The sequence below is a fragment of the Rutidosis leptorrhynchoides genome, chromosome 3 (assembly GCF_046630445.1).
Source record: "Rutidosis leptorrhynchoides isolate AG116_Rl617_1_P2 chromosome 3, CSIRO_AGI_Rlap_v1, whole genome shotgun sequence".
Taxonomy (NCBI): Eukaryota; Viridiplantae; Streptophyta; class Magnoliopsida; order Asterales; family Asteraceae; genus Rutidosis; species Rutidosis leptorrhynchoides.
In genome coordinates this window covers 480,793,676-480,820,779 of record NC_092335.1, presented here as the reverse complement: position 1 = coordinate 480,820,779, position 27,104 = coordinate 480,793,676, and the positions used below count along the sequence as shown (strand labels likewise).

At 35.4% G+C, this 27,104-nt stretch overlaps 1 protein-coding gene across 1 annotated transcript; it reads right to left on the bottom strand.

The window, feature by feature from the left end:
- Window positions 1-1,109: 1,109 nt before the first annotated feature.
- On the bottom strand, window positions 1,110-15,539 carry LOC139901706 (uncharacterized). Its single transcript, XM_071884385.1, has 10 exons — window positions 15,485-15,539; window positions 6,460-6,555; window positions 6,209-6,352; window positions 5,729-6,119; window positions 4,656-5,587; window positions 3,979-4,552; window positions 3,672-3,862; window positions 3,207-3,491; window positions 1,827-2,770; window positions 1,110-1,688 (listed from the first exon to the last, which is right to left on the bottom strand). The coding sequence occupies exons 1-10, from the start codon at window positions 15,537-15,539 to the stop codon at window positions 1,110-1,112; spliced, it is 4,191 nt and encodes a 1,396-aa protein (XP_071740486.1).
- Between the last annotated feature and the right edge of the window lie 11,565 nt (window positions 15,540-27,104).

Genomic DNA, 27,104 nt, shown 5'->3' with positions numbered 1-27,104 from the left:
TCCGGAATGGAATCAATGGTTATTAAACCCAAGCGCATACGAAGATCACGGCTAGTATTCCAAATGTAATTGTAATTGTATAAAGCTGTCTCTAGTCTCTAGTCTTTGATATTTGTATTTTCTCTTGTAAGGCATTATCTCTTATGCCATGTAACTCTTTTTTTTCAATATAATATATTTGCCTTTCAGAGAAATAATAATTTGTCAACTATATTTCAAGGTATGTGAACATGTTATAGATCACGTTAATTTGTCTATATTTCATGAAGGCAATTTATCTCACTATCACCTCTGACATTTTTTCTTACCTTCAAAGTTGTACTTAAGCTACACCTTCATGAAACTAATGTACATGGATGATAGATGACGTCTGAATACTGCTATTTGATTATAACATCACTAACAATAACCACTGCCTCCAACTACTAACAATAACCATTGGATTAACAATTATAGGCCTAATCAAATCATCCAATATCATGCGCGAAATCATTAGTCACCCAATTCAACATAATACAATAGCCTAACTACAGGTTTTCGTAGTCAACGTTGAGTAATTAAATGAATACGGAGTAAATTTTGAGATGAGTTAACGTACTGTTTAAGAGTAAGTAAGATCTCCATTGGTTTGTAACTTTTGGGTGATAAATAGTGAAACAAATTTGGTCGAAAATAAATAGAATTATAAAAGACTAAACACAAATACAAGCAATCACTATATATACTCCTCTGTTTTGCTCATATGATCGGTGGATGTATTAAGATTTGGTCATAGTATGTTTACTTTCACATAATCACTATGAACAACATGTAACAACACAATGAGTCATAGTATGTTTACCTTCACAAAATCTCTAGAGACTTGTACAACTATTCTTCAGTTTAAAGAACTTCTAAAACTTGACATATCCACTAAAAGCATCTCCAAGGCAAAAATAAAACGAATACTTTGTCACTAAATCAATTGTTGAAGGGTAATGCAATTATTTAAGTAGGATATACATGAGTAGATCATCACAACGAATTTGTAAAATGAAGTCACTAATTGGATGGTTATTTTTTCAAAATATACTTAAAAAGTAGAAACATACCTTTTGAACAATGACATATTATAAACTTTGTAGAACTTCCTTGTAAACAACATTAGTTGTAGTATTGGAAACATTCATGTCCTTATCACATATAAGTATCTTCAATCCCTTTTTATTCTTTACTCTTGAAATAGCAACGTATAACTGTCCATGAGTAAAGACCGGCCGGGGTAAAAATAAGCCAACATGGGATAGCGATTGGCCTTGACTTTTGTTAATGGTCATTGCAAAACATATAGATACTGGAAACTGCTTTCTAGTGATCTTAAAGGGTAATGTTTTATTTGTTGGACTCAATTTCATGCGCGAAATCAAGGTTTCAAAGCCAATATTTGTACCTGTTATAACCCTAGCTGTTATCACGGATTTCTCAAGCTTAATAACCATTAGTCTTGTACCATTACACAAACCATTTGTTTGGTCTATGTTTTTTAGTAACATGATCGGAACACCAACTTTTAGAACCAACTTGTGATTAGGAATACCCGAAAATTTGAGACTGTTTAGAAACTCAGGAGATCTCATACCGTGATCACATGTCATAGAGTTGTCACATGCATCCACATCATCAAAACTCAAGTAAGTGATTTCTTCCCCCGGGACAAGTTGTAACAAACGATCATTAATCTTATCTACATGTTCATGGGTGGGAGCAAGAATAGCTCTTTCTTGAAAATATGTATGCTCATATAGATTATTAATAAGATCCGGATATGTGGAGTCAACAATAGAGTTTATTGGATCGTCGGTCTGTTTAATTAGAAACTCATCAGGTATGGTGATTTCAGCTTCACCATCATTGGGTCCTCCAACAGTTCCGTTGCCCACATCTAAAATCCAGTTTGCAAACGCATCCATGCCTGCCATCTCTTCTGTGTTGGTTCCGGATTGTAACCTCATGTTTACAGTTAACTTCAGTACTTTAATGTGATCCCAGAGATATGACGAGTTCAAAGAAGCATTCACGATGTCTTGTCTACTACCTTTAGGAACTACCGGAAGTATTTGTCTAAAGTCTCCACCAAAAACAACCACTTTCCCTCCGAACACTTTATGCTCATTCTCAAGTGACATTTGTCGCATGATATCTCTCAATGTCCTGTCAAGAGCTTCAAAACAGTGTTTGTGTATCATAGGAGCTTCATCCCATATTATTAAAGAAGTTTCCCTCAATAAATCTGCAAGCTGACTGTTAACATTAATAGAACAAAAAGAATCCTCAGTTATATTAATTGGAATCACAAATCGGGAATGAGCAGTTCTACCACCATTTAACAAAAGTGATGCAATTCCACTCGAAGCAACGTTTAAGACAATTTTTCCCTTAGATCGAATTGCCGTGGACACTGTTTTCCATAAAAATGTTTTGCCAGTACCGCCATACCCATACACAAAGAACACACCTCCAACATTGTTATTAACAGCGGACACAATAACCTCATATACACCTTTTTGCTCTGACGTCAAACTACTAAACAAAATGTCATGTTCTGATCTCAAGGCTATACGATCATACCGTAGCTCATCGTGAATCAATATGTTAGTAGTATCTATTACAAAGTCACTGGATGGATACGGCATTCCTTGAAATTTTTTCAACGAACTACCTTGATTACGCAACAGTAACTCAATTTCATACAATGCATGATTGTCAATATCCTTTTGTTCCACGGTATACACTGCAAATAAAGTGATTTATAACAAGGATTTAATTCAGATGTTATAATTAGTTGTTATAGTAATTTATGACAAAGGGTGTAAATAGTCATAACTAAATGGAAGTATAACTAAGTGTGTATATATATATATATATATATATATATATATATATATACATATATATATATATATATATATATATATATATATATATATATATATATATAAACTGACTGAACCTATAACATCAATTTATATTTGTTTTAGTACAAAACTATATTATAAGCCTTCATACAGAAAAGTTGTTCTCATGTTAATTCTATATGTTAACTCAATTAACTTGCAACTGCATGTAGAAAAACAATCTGATCAGTTATGTCAACAATCATATAAGACTTTAACCAAATAAATATTTTACGTTTTGTAACAATGAAGGGAAAGTTGTAGAAATTGAACCTGCAAACCCGGGTCTTTTTCTTTGCTTGTGGAGTATGTCCTCACCAAGTAGGTGACTACACTGTGACCATACATCATCCGGTCTAGACAAATTGTTAGAAACTAACAACATTACAAATAAGGAGCGTAAATACGACCCAGATGAATACTGACTTGCTTGTTGAAAAGCTTCTACATATTCTTTGTCATCATCTAACAAACCAAGCTCATAGCACGCATCCTTAAATGTTGGACACATCTTTCCGTTCACCGTTCGAATATCTTCAAAGCATGTTGGACCTTTTACCTTGTTCAAAAGAATCCTCAAGTAGTATGCTTCACCGGCAGAAGGAGGAACGTGATGGATTCGTCCTACCTTTGGTTTTATTTTTCTTAATGACCAAACTCTATTAGATGCATCCCATACATACTTATTAGGGAATTCTGTATATGTTAGTTTCCGAGCATTCTCATCCCATTTATTCCTTTCCATCCAACTGGTAAACATTGATGATGCAACTGATGGTTTTTCAATCACATCTTGAAGATCAGCATCATCTTCGAAAATAACCGGTTGCTCATTAGGAAGATGAAATGATAACCTTTCAACTGCATGAGTTCTATAATGAATTTCGTTCCCAAAGATTCTCCAAGCAGCTTCGCAAGCAGAAATATACCTGCCAAAAGAGTATATTTACTAATTGGCAGCAATTTAGATAAAAAGTAGTTATCAAATAATTAAATACTACAATGAGATTATCATAGAACATCTATTATGTATCGTATATTATACCTGCAGTCGTAATACTCTTTGATTTCATCCACGGGTTTTTCATCGACTTCACCATTAATGTCATTATTCATCACTAAACCAGCAGTAATTCTGTTGGGTCCTTTGTTTATGAACTTAAACAAATATTTAATTGCACCAGTTTGGTTACACCTTTCAACATTTATATGTGACTGGTATTTTTTGAGAAGAAAAGGATTGTAAGGAACTACATATCCATTGTGAAGTACAACATCACCTTTGTAAATACGACTTCCATTATCACGTCTTCTATAAATAGGGTATCCATTCTCATCAATAGACGTATGCTCTTGAAAACTTTTAGGAAATAATTTGGTGCAGGTTTTTGTCGTTTCGTTCATACAAGGACTCTTTGGGTTTTGAGTACCACAAGGACCGTGCATCATAAAGTTTGCCACAAGCTGATATAGGTCCGGATCAGTTGACCTGTCTGGAATTTCAGCAGAAATTATAGAATCAATGCGTTGACTGGTCGGTAACTTATAAGCAGCTTTCAAAAATGTGCAAATGTGTGCGTGAGGGAGTCCACATCTCTGAAATTCAATCGTATAAAGTACTGCACAAATAAATTGTGATCAATAAAAAAAATAAGTAAGAGAAAATAGGTCATTAATATATTATAATGTATCAAAAATAATAATACATAATGTTGTGCGTACCTGAGTCCATCTCTCCAAATACATGCTCTTTTTTCAAATCCTTAATCATACTATCCAACTTTATTTTGAATAATCTGCATAAAATATCAGGTCTGTCTTCGGGATTTAGTTGTTTGTTGTTCAAAAAACGAGCAATCTCTGGCCATTTAGGATTACACGTGAAAGTTATGAACAAATCTGGATATCCAAAATGTCTAACTATCGCCATTGCATCCAAATAATTTTGCATCATATATCTGGAACCTCCTGTAAATGTCGAAGGCAAGATTATCCTCTTTCCTGTTTTTGACGCAACTACATTTCCTTCAGTGACATTATTAGATATATCTTTGGCACTTGTCAGTCGGAGCTTTTTTTGTTGGAAACGTATGTAAGACAACCTCTCAGATTCGATCATAGTATATGCGTCTACCAAAAATTGTTGGTACAACTTTTTTGCCAAGTGCATCAAAGAAGGTGTATATAACCTATCTTGAATATGATATGCAAAGAACTCTCTGAAGGTTAAACCAGTATGACCGGTGGCATTATTATCAACATTTCTATGCTTGATACCACGTCTGTAACCATCTTGTCCTAAAGGAAATAGCATTGGATACTGAAGTGACAAATAGGATGGATGCAACTCACTTATACGTTGCAATTGACCTGTTTGTGTTTCAACAATAATATCTCTCGCCTCAAAGGATGAATCAATGTCACCTACTATTAGTCCTGCTACTTCTGAAACGGTTGGTAGGTTATAAGTCCTGCCATCGGTTTTCCTTCTTCCTATAAGTCTTAATCTAAGACGTTGATGTGGATTCTCTGCAAAACCATCTCGAGCCATTCTATATGAAATAACTAATGGATTGCAAACATCCAAAATATTCTTAAGTTCCAAAATGAGTGTGGGATCAAGTGCTTGCTCGTTATCGTCAACAGCTCTTCCACTTCTATAACAAAATTAAATTAGATAAATAGAAAAATTAATCAAAAGTAATTCGTACAATTTTATAATTTAGGCATATAAATCAGACCTGAATGAATTCATACGATTATGCACCTCATTTGCTGTATCATAAATGTATAGCTGTGAAAATTTCGGACTACAACCATCATTTGGAAGGAGGCTACCAGTTCGATGGCAGTTTTGTCCTGACAATCTAAAGATGTACGGACCACGTCCGTTATTGACAGATTTATCTATTTTACCTCCCATGGAAGTGAATGCAAACATATTGTTGTATGCTCGAATGTATTTCATAAAGTTCTTGCTATTAGAATGTCTGTTTTGATATAAACGCAAAATAAGTTGTGGAGGTTGTGGTACTGGCGGCAATTCAACTTTTCCTTGACCGCAACACAAAGAATAAGATGTTTTTCGGCCTTTACGATTGTTTGTAAGTGACTCTGAACGCCATAGAGTAGCACGACAATAACTGCATATGAATGTAGGATCACCATGGTCGAAATAATCTGTATACAAAAAAGCAGAGAAAATGTACGTTAGAAGAAAATAGTATGTACCAAAATGTTAAAGAGCATGTCATGTATTATATGTGCCAGTATACCTTTAGAAATTCCAAACAGCTTCTTTATTTCTGACACATGAGATTGTTCATCATCTGTTGGGATTTGAATTACCGGGGGCTTAATGTTTGCATTTATCCTCGGTATAAATTTATTAGTCCGTGATGTTCTCCTAGCAATATGCCCTGAAGTGTTGAGAAAGTATATATAAATATAAATTTTAATAAAACTTGAATCATATTGCATTAGGTTTGATATGTAATTAAAATGTACAAAAACAAAATTGTAGTACCTTCAGATTCATTGTCGTTGGGCGTTGTAACATTCGATGATGTAGATCCGGATCTAAAACTCTCACGTGTCAAGACCGAAAGAGGAGTATCGAGGCCTGTTGCAATGCACATGATCCAAACAGAGAACATTTAAATTTAAGCAGAATTACTTTAATCGGTCTAACATTTGGAAACCATAATCATAACAAAAGAATCATAGTTGTCTAGACTCTAGTTAATGGATTCTGAACCGTATTAGAAGGGGTTACACTAAATAGTGGAGATGAATGAGATGTTAGAAAATGAGCTTGAACTGGGCTGCATCCGTTAAAAAGTCAACCTTGTCCTCAAGGTTGGAGAGATCTTCCCTGGTGGTTTCGGGGGTGGTCGTTCATACGCTTGAAATGGTGACAGTCTGATGACACTATGATGAGTGGCTACCAAGTTGTGGCTCTTGTACGTACAAAAGAAACTTAGAAACTAAGGAATCAGCAGGGTGTAAGTATATTAAGATGGACCTGTTGGAGAGCAACAACGTAGTGATTGTTATAGTTTTGGGTTTGGCCCAAGTCCGATTAGCGCTGAACTCCAATGTTTTAGGAGAATATTTAAGCATCTACCAGTTTTGTTGATATTCGGATTGAAAGATAGTGGTCCTAAATGCAAACAGTAATGGGCTTGAAAGGACAGTTAGGGAAGTTGTGGTGTTGGTGTATGGAGGTGGTGTGATGGAGGGGCTGTTTTTTTATGGGGTTTGATGTCGTGAGTACGAGTGAAGGCGGAGACGATGGTGGCGGTGGTGGTGACATGAAGGTTGATGCAGGTAGGGGCTCATTTCGGGGGTTGTTCAGGTGGTCCAGGAGTATCGAATCATGTGAGGGCGGTGGAGATGGTGGATGAAACGTGGGTGGCGATTTGCAGTACCGGCACTGGTGCTGGGCAATATGGGCGACGGCACAATGCAGCAAACAAACAGGGCATCAAATTTTCATGTCAAAAATCTGAAATTTTGTAGTCGAAAAAACTGAAATTTTAATACTCCGTAATAAATATATTTTTATTTTTATTTCTGAACATTTAAAATAAGGTTGTATAGTTAATTTCAATATATTGAAGTTATTGGAGATGATTATTTTAAAGTTACAACGAGGATGACAAATGATTTTAAAGTTTCATTAATTACCCTTATTTTTATAATAAAGTTACAATAAAGTCCTTCAATTTAATAATCTAATTAATTAATGTTGTAGTTTTTAACACTTTTTAAATGAGTTTTTGGCGCTTAAAAATATCAATATAAGTCGAAAGCGTAAAAAAAATATGGTGTCAAAAACTTTGAAGCGTCAAAAAATATGGTGTCAGAAATTTTTAGTGTTATTAACTTTTTGACACTTGTAAATGTCATTGAGTTTTCTTTTTTGACGCTTTTCAATGTCAAAAACTTTGTGACGCTTATAGGTGTTAAAAACATGTCAAGTTATTGACACTTCAAAGTGTTAAAAATTTTGAAAGTATCAAAAATGAAACATTATTTTGTAGTGTAACAGATTAGTCCCTACTGTACTGCTCCATATACGGAGTAGAATATATGATTATATACTCCACCTCCTAAATTACATTTCACGACATATCTATATTTTGAGTTATTACTTTAAAAAATTTCCAATTTCAGTTGCAAATCAAAACTTTAAATTTAGTCTTGAGACCTTTTGCCTCTTTGGATTTTTTGTCAATTCATATCCTGGATTTCTTATAAGTATAAGTTCAATTTTCAAAAAAAAAGAAAAAAAGAAAAAAAAAAAAAAAAGTAGTAAGATTATACTCGTATAGTTATATAACAATTAAAGATTGTGTTGGTGTAAACTAACTACAGTAATTAAGAATGTACATTATTTTTTTTTATTAAAAACGGCAATAATTAGGTTTTTTTTTTTTCTTCTAATAACTAAGTGGGAGGGGCTCACTATAGTGAGCCAGAATTTCATAAAGAAAAGTAGAATAAAAAAAACTAGAAAATAAAAAAAAAAAAAAAAAAAAAAAAAAGGTGGAAAGGGTTCGAACCCCTAACCATCCAAAAAACAATCTTAGATCTTTCCTAACGCAGTGTGACTGGAGGAATTTTGCCACCATCACGTCACCATGGCGCCACTATGGGGCGTGATGGATTTGAGTGGCGCGATGGCTGCATCACAGAGAAGACAAGGTAGCGTTTGGTTGGATGGCCGAATGGTGTGTTGCCATGTGGACTGGTCAAACGGCTATATAGCCCTTAGAATCTCTCTTCTCTCTTCTTATTAAAAGAAAAACTTAATTGTGAAATATTTATTCAAATTAAGCCTTCAAAATGAATCCCATCCATCAAATCTATATTCTACAATCAAATCTAACCATCTAACCATTCATTTGATTTACAAAAAGTAATTACTAATAATTTTTAGAAATCTTTGTATAAAGCCATATATACCCTTACCCTTGTATATTTATTTCATACGGAGTATCAGATCAGATTATGGGTAATTTAAATTAATTTATTTTAGGGTTTTTAACTTTCACCCTCACTAAAAAAAACAAACCCTGCCGAATCATCCTCTCAAAAATTCTACCTCTAATCCGTAATCCGTTTTCAGAGACTACCAATAAATGGATTGTAACGATTGATATTAATCTAACATGAAGATTGTCAAAATAAATGCATGTATCAATTTTTTGAATCAGAGGCAGATTCATCTTTGCATATTTGATAAAGGTCGGTAAAATTAGGGTTATGATTTCGGCTTAATTTTAAGTAAAGGTGTTATGAATTCGATATGGCTAATCAATTTTGTCTATGTTGCTCTTAATTCCGTCTTCGTCTGTATTTTTTCATATTTGAAATTTTAGTTTTATTCTTTTACTCATTTCCTTAACATCGCTGAATACATCAAAGTCTGCACTAATCCGTAAATTTTTATCATTATTCAGGTTTTAGGTTTTGATACCATTCCCCACTAGTACATTTTCTTTTATTGTAAGTTATTATACCTTCTATACTTACGAATTATATACTTTTTATTGATGTTGGATGACTATAAACAATATTGGTTATTGTTTGTGATTTTGATCTATTTTTAGTATTATTTGATTGTGTTAAGCAAGAAAAGGTATGTATAAATTTTTCTACATTATTTTCAACTTATACGGATTATATTTTATTACTTAGTTTCTTGCTCAATGAAACATTTCACGATGTTTCAGAGTACTTGAAAACACACCTGTTAAAGTGGAGCAATAGAGACGTCATATGACGGTTTCCTTATCACTGTTATGATGAAGAGGATGACATACTCGCCAAATAGTTTGTCCCGTTCGGGGCCAGGTGAATTTCTTGATGATCTTTTGATCATACTCAATAAAAAAGCTTCTTTTAGAAGAGGGTATAATATATTATATATTATATTGTTTCTTTTGATGTTTTAATGTGAAGTTTATAATTTTTAAGATATTATTTTTATACAACGGTGTAAAAGTTGCGAATAAGGAATAAGTTGGTCCCGGCCTCAAAAGACGATTGAGTCGGGAAAGGGCTAGTCTCCAAAACAACATCAACATGGCAACCAACTTTTACAAGAGTGTTTATACCAATAAGTGGGACATGAAACATGTAGCTTATTTATATTTAACTCAAAAAATTAAACAGTTGATATCCTACATACTTTCTTATTTTGCATGAGGAATTAAAACCCGTGAGGACCGACCCTGGAGATTTGGTGACGACATAGGTAGCGAATTGGGTGAATAATGATGCAAGTCGGGTGTTGGTGACATGATAAAAATCGATAAGTTTATTCATTTGCTCAACCAGGGCACTCATGAGTCATGATCTCAACGAAAGTCGCAAGTAACTCGCTGTTTACTCAATGAAATCACCATTGATAGAAGATCGATTCGGGATGATCAATCTCTCAAGAAATAAAGACTAAGAAAATACTTTGGAGTATCGATAATGGAAAAATACACGAGAAACCTAACGGCTTCGTGCATGCATAGTGGCATTTTTTTATTTTTATTTTTGGCAAAAATAACGAAAACATAAAGCAAAGTCTTTTGATCAATAGATGAAAAAAAAGAACAAAGATACAATCGGATCAAATGCATTCGAAGGCTCGGAAGCAGAAAACGAACCCTATACTAAACAAAGATCCTAAGGTAACTAACTCTAGCCTTGAACAACCGAATCACCAAAACGACCCTGTAACACAATCAACTACACGAACCAATACAAAAAACCCAAATCTAAACAATAAAAACCACAAGTAACGCTAAAACAACATAACCGCTCTAACACTACTCGACAATGCTTTACCTTTACCTTTTTGAGTTTTTATAATTGGCTTAACAACCACACCGTCAACCTTCAAACGATTATGTTGGTTGATGTTGGTTAATGGACTAACCGACGAAGTTAAGTATGATGCTTAACCAAAGAATATGTTTTGATGATGACACATACATATGCATAAGTGATGATCGACATCTTAACATAAAACACGCAAGTTCACTAATCCATACTTGATCTTGCGAATGACCAAGTCAAACAAAACTTATAGAATGAAAATAAAGATCATTAAAGTACACGGTCAAAGTACGGCCGACCGTATACTTAGCCGTAGAAGCCCAGACTGAATCTGCAACTAGGGATGGCAATGGATACCCGATCCAGTGGATATCCATCCGATCCACCCGGTTATTCGTGGATATGGACGATCTAAATGGATATGGATATGGATGTGGATGAAACAATTTCATCCATGGATGAACCCGCTTTCACCCGAAATAACTAAATATATAAATTTATCACTCAAATTAGTATCATTTATGTAGTGATATTTCGTTAATTATATTCATATTCATCTTTCTTTATATTTTCTCTAAAAATATAACTTTCTTCTTATATTTTGTTTTGTTTAAATAATCAAATGTATTTATCGTAATTTGGTGGTTCAAATGTGATTCCATGTAACTAAAAGTAAGCAACTTACATGTCGATATCTTTACACGTTTAATAGGTTATCTATTGAATATTTGTTATATATTAGTAAAATGTGACTTTCGGTCGCATAAACTTTTAAAAATATTACTTTTGATCGTATATAGTGAACTACCGCTTATAATTGTTAAAAATAAAATAAATTTAAACGGATATGGATAATTATCCATTAACTCGCTTCACCCGACGGATATGGATATGGATGGATGAAAAGTAAAAAAAATAAATGGATATGGATATGGATATGGATACGGCCTCACCCGATCCATATCCGATCCATTGCCATCCCTATCTGTAACGCAGTTTTGTGAAAACAAGTTGCACGGATGCCACCACGGTCAACCGTAGTGCGGCCGCAGAATTCTCTGTCACTATTTTTGATCAAATTTAGTTTGACCACTTCCCGACATCTATAATTCATGAAACCTTTCTCAACACGCTTAGAATAGATGTCCTTTCCATACTCAATTGAGTATTTGTCATAAAAACACTAATCTTGGTTAATATCGCTTAATTACATCTTATTGACAAATTAACCATGATTAGGTATAAGACATAATTGTTAATCAATAACTTTTGATCTTAAAACTCGTCTAGACATTCTTAGGATGATCACCAAGTACCAACACACATAAGCTAATGTCACTATAATACTAATTACAATTAAAGATTACTTAGTGACAAATTAAGGCTAAATAAGAACAATATTTTTAAGTATGACTATTAAAGACTTGTAATTCTAAAATACACTTAGATACATTTGGGATGGTCACTTGTTGGTCACCAAGTTCTAACTAGAGATTGCTCTTCCCTTGTGCATGTATTGGACATTAATGTGTGCTTACACATTAATCATGCAATATGTTATATTGCAAGTAAGCTTGCTAAAGCTTAAACCATAGTGTTGTGCAAGTATCCATATGATTGATTGCAGAATAACTATCTCTTTCTATGTGTGAGTATTACTTGCTACTTGCTAATATGTTTAACACTCATTAATTTGCCAACTTGATTAACATGCTTGATATGTGTTACTAGTTAGAATACTAGGATTCAAGTAACTAGTTTACTTCAATAAATTAAGTGTAAAATGGTTCACAAAAGAATAATGGTCAATAATCTATTTGGTCTTGTCTAAGTAACACATTATGTAAAATGTCCAAGTATGACTTAACATTGATGTCTTTATACACTTAATGTTTGATTTAGAAAGACATCATTCAATTGATCTCTACTTAGTCTTGAAATGAATATGACTGGTGATTAATTGAAACTAGGAAGTTAATGACATGTGGACTAGTATTTAGGATTGAACCAAATGCATTAATGAACCTAACTAAGTCTTGACCAAAACTGAGATTACCCTAAATGTCAATCAAGACCCTTCTCCAAGAATGTTGGGTTTACCACATTTGAAATGTTAGGTCATTTTCACTCAATAAGACCAAACCTCACACATTTAATGCATATAGTACTTGTATAGGATATTGACTTTCTTTTGCAGGTGCTAGATGGGTAAATATTCCAAAATGTGGTGTTCAAATCTGAGTCAAACGGTTATACATTGGATACATATTTTGGACTAGGGTACGCACGGTCGAACCACGGTCGACCGTGTGACAACGGCTAGTTTTTGAACCTCACTATAAATAGCAAGCATTGAAGAGCATTTGAAGTGGACCCTCTTGCATATTTCAAAGGCTTATTTCCAGAGATCACAAGTGCTTTAATTACTACTCAAATGTGATCAAGCAAGAGAAGATTCTATGATCTTATAGATATAGAATTTGGTTGTTGTAAACTTACTAATCAACATTATTTATCTTGTGAGTTTACTTAGTGTGATGTATGTCCTAGTATTGTCTTAGGATTATCATTGCAAAGTGTATGAATCTTGTAACTTCAATTAGTAGAAGCATAGGCTAGCTTAGTGATCTACTTCCTTAAAGGGACTTAGGAAGTTGATTAATCTTATTTGAAGATTAATACTTGTCCAAGTTGAAGACAAGTTGAGCTAGGTTGGAGTTGGTCTTTCAAAGGGATAGAAAGATTAGGTTTGTTGTCTACCAAAAAAGTTTAAGACTTGTAAATCGGATCTCCACCGGGTTTGGAGAAAAGTGCTTAGTGAAGCAAGAAATCCCGATTAGTGTACTCGTGGAGTGGATTAATGTGGATTAGTTAATATTCACCCGAACCACTATAAATCCTTGTATCAATGTTCTTTACATTACTTTACTTATCATTTTGAACATATGCACCACACAAATCAAGTTTGAGTTGAATTGGTTGATCATAGTTAATCAATTTTGGTGATCAATCGAAAAAATGTTAAAAACGTATCAAGTAACTATTCACTCCCCCTCCCCCTATAGTTACTTACAATTGGTATCAGAGCGGTTGCTTAAATCATTGATCTATAAACGTTTTTGGAAGTGTCAAAATTCGTTTTGTGCAAAAATTTGAGTCAACGATTCTCGGATCAACTCAAACTATGAGATACTTGGAAGAATTGGTGAAAGAAGCACTAATATTTGATAAAGAAGATATTGATGTGTGAAAATCAAGATTTGAAGATTATCTCAAATCTAAGGATTACTACTTGTGGAGGATAATCAAAGTAGGACACTTTGTTCCACAGGCTAGTTCAAGACTAGTGAAGTCAACATTTCAAGACAATGAAGTTTTAAAACAATTTGATGCTATTTCACTACTTCATGAAGTTCTTCCTAGTGAAGAAAGAATGAAGATAATCTCATGTGAAAATGTAAAGGAATGTTGGGATTCACTATGCTCTCAAGAAGAAGAAAACTCTAGGAGTTTAAAGGGTAAAAGGGTAAGAGAGAAATTAAAGAAGTTTGGGGACCTTGATAGAGATTGGGAAGATACTCAAGAAAAGGGTTTGGATGGATATGAAGAGCTTTGCCTCATGAGTTCTTGGAATCATTTAAATCAAGATGGTCAAAGTGAAGAGGAGGTTGAATCTCCCTACAAAGAAGATGATGTCTCAAGCATGGATTGCCATGAGGTACATGTATTCTATCCATATAATTATGAAGAATTGGTAGATGATTACAAAACTATTAAATTTGTATATGATAGTAGTCGTGACAAAGTAAAGCTTTTAAAAAAGGAATTACACAAAGTTAAGTAACTTAACAAAGTTCTAATTGTTGGAAATAACTCTTTGAAAAGAAAGCTTGAAAAGACAACTATTTGCAATTCATCAAAAGATAAACTTGAAATGAATTTTATGTCACGACTCTAGCAAATACAAATCATGTAATCAACGTCCATTGTCTATTATTAGGAAAACTGAGAACATGGGGAAAATGGGTCAAACTAGCAATTCAATGGAAGGGATAAGTCAAGGATTGGGTAACCTTAAAATCAACCAAAATCAATGATCAAAATGCTAATAAGAAAACCTTCTCAAAGGACTTTGAATAAATGAAAGGTTTTTCATACAAATACAAAATTGTTTTTGGAAATGATTTCAAAAGGAATGTTGAAGGAAGTCTAGTTGTATTAGGATTGTATGTTTGAATGAAACTATGAATTACATGCTAAATACAAGTTGTTGCGTTTTGTGTATACTATATGTATAATTGAATATATATATATATATATATATATATATATATATATATATATATATATATATATATATATATATATATATATATATATATTACATGTCATTGATGATGAAACATCGGGAGGATGTGATCATTCAATGTTAGGAAAAGAAAACGTGTCCTCAAGTATTCTATAGAACCTAAGGATCGTCAAAATGCGCTCAAAAGGAGAAGAAGTGAAGAAATTCTTCATCAGAAGATTCACGGCTGAAGCACGGCTGACCGCAGTCACGACCGTAGAAACCTGTTCCAACCGTCTTGAAGTTTTTCCTCCACGGTCAATGCCACGGTTAACCGTACTTCGACCGTGCACAGCCTGACACCGTTTTAAATTGAATTAAGCCCTCAATTTTCATTTCACTCAAACTCAATTCAAATAAATACTCTCTGCACGGCTGAGGAGATCGACCGCACATCGAAGAACACGCATTCCTTCCATCTCAATTTCTACTTTTTGTATGATTAATTCTTGCTTTCCTAACATTCAATTGTGTTTGCATGATGAACTCTTCACTAATGTTGTGAAGAAACCCCAACTAGAATGTCCCAAAACCCAAATTAATGCAAACAATCAAAATTGTTCTTGAGAACAACTTAGAAACGATTGTAGTGATTCCTATCTATGCAATGATCTAACTCTGGATAATTCTAGGGTTCATTATACATCTAGGTTAGATTTTCATAGAATCATTGTTCAAATGATATAAACTAGTTCAGGTCAGGCCCGCGCGATGCGGCATGGGATTTTGGGCGGGTAAACAATCCATGTGTTAAGCATCGTTGTAGGTGTCGTCGTCTTCAGTGTTTTTTAAAAAGTGTCTGGTTCGAACGTAGTTAATTTCGTTTTGTTCATAAAATTATTTCGAGTCTAACGGTGCTGGCGGAAAAATTTAACTCCTGGCGAGCACGAAGATACGGGCTGTCATTGTGTTTAGCGTTTTTTAAAAAGTGTCCATCTTGAATGTAGTTAGTATTGTTTTGTTCATAAAATTATTTCGAGTATGACGTTGCTCTTGAAAAATTTTTATTCGCGGCGAGTGGGAATATACGGGCTGTCGTTGTGTTTAGCATTTTTAAAAAAGTGTTCGTTTCGAACGTAGTTAGTATCGTTTTGTTCATAATAATATTTCGAGTTTAACGGAGTGGTCGGTTACATTTAACTCGGAGCGAGGAGGAAGATACGGGCTGTCGAAGGCTTTGGGTGGAGTTTTGTATTTTAATTTACAAAATTGACGGTTTAACCCCCAGGAGGTTGGGGTAGGTTTTGTAAGGTGTTTGTAGTTGAGGGGGGAAGAATAAAAATCAAGTGTGAAAAGAGGCTTGTACTATTGTCATTTTGCCCTTCACCAAACGACCAAGAACCTCTTCTTAATTAGTGTATATATATAATTACATTGTTGCAAATTGAGTGTGATAATGTTAGATGTCAAAACATGTGAGAATAATGATCTTAAAAAATCTAGAATGCATATGAACTTTGTGAAAATCATAATCTAGTTGCAAACTCATTGACACTAATGAAGAGTGAAAATATGAAGAACATTAACATCAAAACATCTAAGTATTGATGATAATTAAAGTTTGCAAAACTCGTTGGCTACAATTGAAACACATATATACTTTGAACGAATTAAAAGTATCATTGTGCAGAAAATGGCTAATCAAGGAGAAAGCTCATCCAACTTTCCTCCACATCGATCAACACTCAATAGAGAAAGAGTGAGTAATCGAAGAATAACAGAAGGAAGAAGAGTCAATGTTGAAGATTTTCCTAAAATGGTTGCAGCCTTCTCAGATTTAAAGTGGAATGCATTTCTTGATCTGAATAGACCCATATATCCATCACTCGTTTGAAGCTTTTACTCTAGGATCATCTATGTTGATGGATCAGTTTCATTCAGATTAAAAGTAACAAGAACAACGATACCCCTTCACGAATTTGGAAAATTGTTGGGAGTTCCGACAAATGGACGAAGGTTCTTCCACACTGGACATAGTCTTATCTATCTCCCAGATTTCATTAATAGAGATATGGCTATTCAAACATTATGTGAAGACAATGCTCCAAGAGAAGAAATCATCAATCGGGGTGTACTAGGCAAACATTTGCGAAAGAAGTTCCGCATATAGAACATAATGATCGACTACAATATTTATTGTAGAATGGGAAATCGCTCGTACATTCATGCCGTTTAAATGGCTCTCCTTTGGTGTCTGGAAATGCAAGAACCGGTCGATATGACTTATTTTATGGCTATACGAATGAGCAATGTACCAAAGAACTCAACAAGAGCTCTTCCATATGGAATGCATCTCACTAGGTTATTTAACAAACTAAGAGTAATTGATGACATTCACATCAATCCAACCAATCAAATATTCAATCATCACACGTTGACCATGATGGGTTGTGAATACCAGCCATTATTTAAAACCCATAAAAATTTGATCCTACCATTTTCATGGCGTCCTTTTTTTTTCCCTATTGGCCGGAGGTCCTCTTAGAAGCAATCTCTCTATTCGTCGAACATAGAGAGGGATGACCTTCTCTACTCTTGGAGTGTTTCACTCGGAGTGTAAAAATGACTTCTCTTTATTCTAGGGTAGAGGAAGGATTGTCTACGTCCCACCTCCACCATACCCCACAAAATGGGATTGGGTTTGTTGTTGTATTGAGCTAATTGGTAATTAAGGGCTAAGGAGTTGATTTGGTGTAAAATTGACCAAATCTTGGGCAAAATTGGCAAAGAAAATGACAAGTGCAGGAAACAGCTCAAAAAGCGCCGCTCCTGAAGGTCCAAAAGCGCCATTCCATAAGGAAAAGCGGCGCTCTTATGCTCGATTTGTATCCATTTTTCATCAGTGAGCAAAAGCGCCGTTCTACATGTCAAAAGCGTCGTTCCTGCCAAGCCAAAAGTGTCGCACCAAAGTTAAAAGCGTCACTCCTGTTTTAAGCCAAAAGCGCCGCTCCTGAAGGAAAAGCGGCGCTCCTGACGCTGTTTCAGCTCGATTTTTCAGCACTATAAAAGGAACGAGATTAGGTCATTTTTCATATGCATCTCGATAGAGCAGCTGCTTAGGGTCCGAATTTCACTCACTAAACCCTAATTTCATCATCCATTGGAGATTAAGGGAGGATTCAAAGAAGTTTGCTCAAGATTCATCTTTGTTTAACTTAAATCTTCATCTTCTTTACATTTTGGGTTGTAATCTTTACTCTACTTTACATATTTTGTATTGATTACTTGTAATAGCTTGAAGATGATGATTATTATTGTTTCTATGATTATTATTAGTTTGATCTTAGCCATGATTGGCTAAATCCTTTGTGTTTGCTTATCTATAAATCTCTAATGCTAGTGTTTGCCCCAAATCAATTGAATATTGTTGTTTGAATGAATTACATGATCATGTGTTGTTGAGTTAGCTAAAGATCCATTGCTATGAGTTTGTTTTAGGCTTGACTTTGATTACATATGTTGAGAAGCTCTCTTAGTGATTTGAGAAGTGAATCAATGTGTGCTTCAACACCTTAGATGATCTAGACAACTAGCTAGGAAATTGCAAGTGATTGTGTTGTTGATCTAGGTTGGTTTTCAATTGTCCTTTAGTCAACATAGTAGTGTCGATTATCTTAAGTGATTTTGATAGTTGGGAGTTTTAAGTGATTTTAACTCAAGCTCAATCTTAACGACCAAATCATGCTTAACTCGATATTAGGATACAATGCTTATGTGAATTCGCAAAGTGTCATTTAATTTGAGGTTTAGAAGTGATTCTAAACATTTAATAGTTTAACAACTTATAAGATAGCAAAATAGTCAAAACGGGGCAAGCCAAGCATAGAGAGGATTAGATAAATGAACACTTCTTAGTATAATTTGATTTAAGTCTTAATACCTTGCTACTTGTTTCTTGTTACTAGTTTACTTGTTAGTTTAAGTTTGTTTAATTGAACAAGTTTTAGTTGTTAGTAATATCAATCGAAACCCCCCAATCAAACAAACTCTAGGACAATCGATAGTTTCAAACACTTGACTATGACCACTCCCTTGGGACGAACTTGATAAGAATTCTTGCATTAAAGTACTATAATAATCGGGTTATAAGTGCTCGTTAGTTGTGTGTGCTTAATTGTTAGTGTTTGAATCATATATAAATTTAGAGGGTAAAAGTTATGTGTATCATGCACAAACATCATCAACTTTCTTGGCGCTGCTGCCGGGGAGCGGTTAGCCTAGTTAGGTGTTTGGTTTAAAGTTTTGATTGTTCGATCCTTTCGTAGGGGTTTACCATTACGAAAGTTACTTTTCGCATTTTATATATTATTTTTGTTTGGAAAAACCGTTTGTGTTGTGATTAAAGGATAGGTGCCTTTGGTGTATGAAAACAAGGTCTCACAAGGATCAAGAGTTCACACATCCATTCTCCGATCCGAAAAAACACGTGCACGGGGTTTATAGTTGTAGAGAAGCAAGGGTATTAAGAAAGAATTTTGAAGCTTTGCCATTTTGTTTAGAAGACATGGATCCTAACGGTCAACCGATTGTTAATGAAGAGGGCAATCCTAATGGTTCTCCGGTTAATCAAGATTTATTGAATGATCCGAACGACACACCAATGTGGAACGCTAGATTGGTTGCACCAACATTGATAGCACCGACTATTACAAAACCACTAATTGAAGCGGATGATTGGAAGATCGAGGGTAACTTTTTCACGTTGATCAAGGATACATACTTACATGGGTTAATAGATGAGAATCCGTTTAAACACATTCAACACTTCAATGATCTTTGTGATATTTACAAAACCAAAAACGTCACCGATGACTCTTTTAAGTTAAGGGCATTCCACGTCACACTTCAAGGAGATGCAAAAGCTTGGATGCGAAGTTTGCCATCCGATTCCATAAGGTCTTTTCAAGAATAAACAAATGAGTTTATCAATCACTTCTTCCCACCGTTAAAAGTTGAGCGATTAAGAATGGAGATTAATCGGTTCACCCAACTGGGTGACGAGAGTTTGTATGATGCATGGGTATGATTCAAGAAGCTACTAAGAGCTTGTCCACCGCATGGTTTGACAAAGAAGGAGTACATCAATACGTTTTATCGTGGTTGTAATATGTTAACGAAGCAATATCTTGATTCTTCATCCGGTGGGGTATTTATGTATAAATCACCAAATGCGGCCGAAATTATGTTAGAAGATATCTCGGTCAACACATATGAATGGGCACCTTCAGTGAGTGATTTGACAAGGAAAAGTATAGCACAAGTCGAGAGTGATAATGGACAAGTGACGCTTGCTAGCTTGAACAATCAATTTCAAACATTTGAGAAAGAGTTGAGAAAAGTCAAACAAACGGTAGTTGCAATGCAAGTGGGTTGTCAACAATGTGAGGGTCCACATCTCACGAAGAATTGTCCTCAAATTACTCAATGCAACAATATTGATCTAGATGATATTCCCATGAATTCGGATGCTCACTTGAACTATGTGAGTAATCAAAACTATCAACGGGGAGGAACATCGAACCAAGGCTACTACACCTAATCAAAAGCAAGTGTCATTCAACAACCAAACCTATATACCACCCGGATTCACACATCAAAACCGAAACCAAGGTTATAACAACAACTACAACCAAAATCGAAACAACAATTTCCAATACCAAAACCAACAACCTTACAATAACCAACCTTATAACAACCAATCTAATTCGAATTATCAAAACAACCAAGGTTGTAGTCAAACACAAAATAACCAAGGTTACAATCAACAACCTCAACAAAACATCCAACAATCCCAACCCACGTAGAGTTTAGAAGAAATCATGCAAAACTACATCAAGAAGGCGGAATCAACCGAAGCATTCCTAACAAAGAAAAATGAACTTTTGAAGTAACAAATCCGAAACCAATAAGCCTCATTCCAAAACCTTGAGAGAACCGTTGGGATAGTTTCAAATCTAGTTGCTGAAAGAGCACAAGGAACTTTACCTTCAAACACACAAGTTAACCGACACAACAACCGAAACAACCAACAAAACCACCAAAACAATACGAGAGTTATTCCTATTAAAAACCATACCACCAACCAAAACCCAAATCAAGCGAGTTCAATCAATCCCAACAATACTTGTGCTCAAGTTAACTCGATTGATTCAACCGAAGATGAGCAACACGAATATCCTCAAGTTTTCGCATTCGACGTTGAAGAAGAAAAGTTTGATTTCGATGAAGCATTAGGAATTGATACTATAGATTATGGGGTATTCAAGTTTTCAGAGGATTCAGATGATACAACATTCATTCCCTATCAAGTTAAAAGTGTAATGTCCATGGAGGCTACTGAGTCAACATGCAAGGAATTAAAGGGTGATTTTGAGCGAATTAAATTGGGAAATGATGAAAAAGAGTTAAAGGTGGAAACTTTATTGAACGCAAAGAAGAAAAAGAACGAGGTCGAGGTTCTTGGTACATCAATCAAGGAGAAAAATGAGAGACCGGTCTCACATCCTCAATCATTACCTCCTACACATCTAACGGATGTAGATTGTAAGTCAACTCTATTCGACAATGAAAATATTTATGTTAAACTCCCTTTGGCGGAGGTGCTTGAGAATATGCCCAACTATGGGAAATATTTGAAGACACTCATGGCCAAAAAGAGAGATGTTGAGCAAGCATCCACCGCTTTCTTGAAAAAAAAGTGTGATGGTATTTTAAAGAAACGTAACCTACCACCAAAAATGGGTGATCCCGGACCTTTCCTTATACCATGTAATGTGAAAGGGTCGGAGATGCTTACATCTTTAGCCAACTCGGGGGCGAGTATCAACTTCATGCCCTACTCCATTTACAAAAGGTTAGGCCTAGGTGATCTTTCACCCACCACAAAGGGAGTTAAACTAATTGATCAATCAATTAACTCTAGTGTGGGTATTGCCGAGGATTTAATTGTTAAGGTAGGGGACATGGAATTTCCCATTGACTTTGTTATTGTTGATATAAAGGAAGATCCGGTTATACCTCTTGTTTGGGAAGACCATTCTTAGCAACCGCGGGTTCAGGAAATTGACTCTTCGGGATAAAGGGAAATGCATGAGCATAAGAACAAAACTTGTTAAAGCACCATCTATATCATTGAACACACCACAAGTTATTGCTAGTGTGCAATGCATCACAAGCACAACGCAAGTTGGTTCACCAACAAAAGGTGGTGGAGGATTGACCAAGGGAATTCAAAGTAAACCTAAGGGTCAAAACGACATGTTGACAAGTCCATGAGAAAATTGTTTGGGCCGGTGCATAGGGCTTCATCCAAAAAGGATGAACACTTGAGAAAACGCCTAGTGTCAAACTTGTCAAAACATGAAAAAGTCAAACTTAAAGAGTCAATCAATGAAACCAAGGTAACAAATGATTGGTTAATTTCAATGTTAAGTGGTGGAGGTAATGAAAATATTTTCCTTAGCTCAAAGGGAGGTGGTGTTTACCACCCCGGAATTAGTTGAAATCTTAAGGGGATGATAGTCGGGTGATAGACTCGTTAAAATCTTTCCACAATTATGTATATAGCTTCTCGTAGTTGCATTTTGTTTAGAATTGTATGATATTCCTTTCCTAGTTGCATTTTCATATTTTTGTATTGCATGCATATGGGTAAAAATGTAAAATATCAGGTACAAAAGCGGCGCTTTTGCCCTAGGAGTGGCGCTTTTCATCATCAAGTGCGCCGCTTCTGTTTCAAGAGCGACGCTTTTGCCTGTGTTCTGGGATCAAAAATGGACAGTAGCCAAGAACGACACTTTTGTGTTCAAAATTGGCGCTTTTAGTTCGCCTAGAGCGACGATTTTCTTTCAAAAGCGACGCTCCTATCTTGCCAGGAGCGGCGCTCCTGTTTGAAAAGTGGCGCTTTTGCATCTGGCTACTTAAGAATTCTGCACGAACCAAACTTCACTTTTTCACACCCAACTCAATTTTTCTCTCAAAAGTGTGGCGCTCCCTTACCCTAATCGACCCTAATCCACCAAAAACTTCAAATTTCGTTTAATTTCTTGCAAATCTACAACATCTAACATGGGAAAAGTAAGAATTCATCACTCTAATTCATCATTTAACATGATTCTTATGATTTTCACTATTTTTCTCTTTATGCTTTATTCATAGATTTTGCTTGATTTATGTTGTTAATGGTCAAATTGTTGATGAATCTAGACTACATTGTTGTTTATTAACATGATTTGCATGATTAGTTACATCGATTCCAACTTTGAAATTCTAAGGTTCATCCAATTTGGGGGTTTTTAATTCCGAGCCAAATTAGAGTGATAATTGATGTTGTTGATGCTTAATTGTTAGTCTACCATGATTATCTTTCTTTGAATCCACCTTCCATGCTTGTATGATTTGAAATTGAAAATTAGGGTTCATAAGTTTGAAGTTTGACTTGGTTTGACCAATTTGAGTATGTGATTAGTGATAATGTATTTGTTTGTGGTACATTTATGTTATAACATGAAGAATTTCTATGATTTGTAAAAAAAAAAAACTTTGTCTTAGCCGAAATTTGAATGAATTAGACTTTGACTAGGGTTGACTCTTTGCAATTGGTTCATGTTGACCATGTTTGACCAAGAGAGACTTAATGATTGATGATAATGCATGTTTGGCTTGTGACTCTACTTATGATTTAACATTCCATTGCATGAGCTAAATTTTGTAACTTTTTGATGACTTTGAGATTATGCCATAAGGTTCATCCTTGTTTGATTTCATGCTTTATAATGTTGACCTACACTTGTTTTAGTCATGTATGCGAAATGTTGACATGAGTTGCATGATAAAACTTGTTGTGAATTTTTGAAATCTAATTGGCATGATGATTGGAATTTGAAAACAAATGGTTTATGTGCTAACTTCTACCCCTCCACAATGTTTTTCTCTTGTTGTCTTGTTTTGTAGACTAAGGAACCCACCAAGACACATGGCGGCTCAGTAAGTGGAACAAAACGCCAAAAGAGTATAGGAATTAAGGGTAGGGGTAAACGCCCTGCGAAACAACAAGAAGTTGAGGAAGATGAAGTTCCAACAATCCCGGAGGATATCCGGAGACTCTCAACAGACCCGTGGTTACAACAGGTTTTGCTGAACGCACGTTTTAGAGCGGGTCTAGAGCTTAGGCTCAAGGACAAATTCTATTCAAGAAATACATTGACTGGTCCCTTCTTGACGAAGCCGGTATGACTAATGAGGTTGAAGCCCTTTTTAAGGTTCCATATGGGAATATGCAACTCAACCCCTGGGTTCCAATCTTCAGATTCAATGAGCCTATTTATGTTGTCCCGACCTTAGAGTTCACTTCCACCCTGATCGTCAACTTTAGGGTAGAAACAATTACTGACAAGAGTACATGACCTTTAACTTGGGCGGGGAACAACGAAAAATGAGCATGCTCCAACTTATCAGGGCCCTAGGGATTTACACCGAGTTTAGGAACAACACCGATGCCCTTTGGGATTATCTCTTGTCTTGCAAAATCCACATTACTAACCCTCAAGACTTTAACTATCCTGCAGCCTGGCACAAAATGAGAGATGGGATGTTTAGCCTGGGTAAAACTGTTGCCAACACCCTCAAGACACATAACCTTTGGATCATAGCCCAATTCATTGCTAACACGGTCAACTACCGTTTCCATATCAATGAGAAAATGTCATACTTGGACATTTAGCTCACCGATCGAATCGCAAATAACGAACATATCCATGTCCTCCATGTTATTGCTGACTATCTTTTCGATAAAACTGGGACAAAAGGGAAGAAAGGCACGGTAGGTGGTGTCTTTGTGACTAGGATAGCGAGGCAGTTGGGTATTGACCTTTCAATGTACACGGCCAATAAAATGGATAGGTTTGGATATGCTGACTTTAAGGGGGGTAAGATTCTCAAGAGGGACATGAACAAAATAATGAGGAGGTGGTTTGATCTAAACAACATCAATATCAAGGGAGAAAATGAGGAAGAAGAAGAAGAAGAAAGGATGATGCACGGGTATGAAACGGGGAATTTTGGAGCAAGTAGTGGAGCACAAGGTGCGGGGAGTAGTGCTCCGAGCGGTTATGACCAAACTTGGCTTGAAAATCAATTTAATCAAATCAATATTAACCAAGCCAACCAAGCATAAGAAGCAAGCTACCACTTCTCGGGCCTACGGGCGGTTTCTCAATGGGAAGTTCAATGTAGCGAGCTACATCAAGCGGACCCAACTTCCCCGAGGCCATTCGCTCCCACCTTTAACCCGTATGACTATAATCAACCGAGAACCCAACCACAAATTGACTATGACCCAAACGAGGCACTTAGGCGAGCTCAAGAATTTGAGTACTTTGCAAGGAGGAGGGAACAACAACAACAACCGAGCGAGAAAAGTGAATGGGATAGACCACCGAATTATGATAACTACCCGAATCAAGACCAATTCGGATGTTCCTACCAAGGAGGGCATAGTTGGTGGTAATTTCTATTGTTGTGCTCTCATTCCTCTTATTTGCGGTATAGTTAAGATTTATGGTTAGTTGATTTATGAAACTTTTATTTGAATTTGTGGCATGTAATAACATTGGGTGGTTGGTTTGGGAAAGTTTGAACAATTTGATAACTTGGGTGTGTGTTGAGAACAATTTAGTTTATGTTTGCATGTGGTTATTGATGGTAGAAACTAGAATCCGGAAGGTATGTGATTCCCGGATGAAACAATCTAAACTTGAATTTGGGCATGTAATAATTTGACACTTTCTAGGTTGTGATGTTTAATTCTATTGTTGATCATGCATATGATGTTAGTTTGTTTGTTGGTTGATGGATTTGTTGGATCTTGCATATGAGATGTTGATCATTGTTATATTATGTTTGTTTTGCTGAAGCATGGTGATTTTATCTTGTTTGTGATCTTGTCAATTGAGTAGTTTGGTTGAATATTTCATTATCAATGGATGTTTGTATGGCTTTGTTGATGATTGTGGAGCATTATGACTTTATTGTGGGCGCTTATACTCCCCCGAGTATAGCCCCACACATTTTGTACCTTGTGAGCATAATTCAAATTGTAGGGAATGTCATATGCTTTTGGCTCCTTCTTTTGGCTCATCAAGTGGTACAATGACATGCAAGCGACATTGGTGACTACATTATGTTTCTCGAATGGTAACAACAAAGATTGTTTGATCTTGGCCGGTTTTTACTTTCTTTTCCCTAATCACTTTTTGATTTCAAAATGTCCCTCATTTTCACTTATTCTTTCGCTTAAATGCAATGAGGGCATTGCATACGCTAAATGTAGGGGGAGAGTTAAAATATAGGGTCATTTTAAACTTTTTTGGGTAAATATATCACATACGCTACAAAGATTAAACTTGCATTGCTGATCAATTTTTGGAACAAGTTTTTAACTATTACACTAATTCATATCATAAACATTAAAATGGTTAAAACTTATAAAAAATTTTAAACTTTTTAAGAAAAGTAAAGTCTTTTCCTTGTTTTCAAAACTTAAGGAAGTAAAGTCTTCCTTGTGTTTCATTCTTGTGATTCACCAAGTAAAAGTAAAGTCTTTCACTTTTCTTATGATTTTGAGCGGAAACGATAAAATTTTTGAGGAAAGTCAACTTGTGCTTAAAAATTAAAGTCTTTCATGCATGTTCACCAAACCAAGTGTTTAAAGCTCTATGCTTTAACACTTCCGGATGAGTCTAGTCCATCCATTGTAAGGAGTTAAGTCTTCCGAATTTCGTTCTACTTGGTGTGGGAGACTTCCTAATCCACACCATTTCATATTTACATTGGTTGTCTCATAATTTCACGATGTTTCAACCGATGTATCATACCGTGGGAAGAGGAGCCACCGAGCTTCAACGTGTGCTATCTTCTTGATGAAGAGCAATGGCTTCGTGCTAGCGTTGCTAGACAACACAACCCATAGCCAAAAGCTATGGCAC

Bases quoted from the DNA above. Each gene is read 5' to 3' on its own strand.
- LOC139901706 (XM_071884385.1), bottom strand. From the start codon at position 15,539: ATGGAAGGAATGCGTGTTCTTCGATGTGCGGTCGATCTCCTCAGCCGT. The intron at 3,863-3,978 runs GTATAATATACG...CTCTTTTGGCAG, and splicing joins AAAGAGTATTACGACTGCAG to GTATATTTCTGCTTGCGAAG. The intron at 1,689-1,826 runs AACTCTATTGTT...CAACTTGTCCCG, and splicing joins AACAGACCGACGATCCAATA to GGGGAAGAAATCACTTACTT.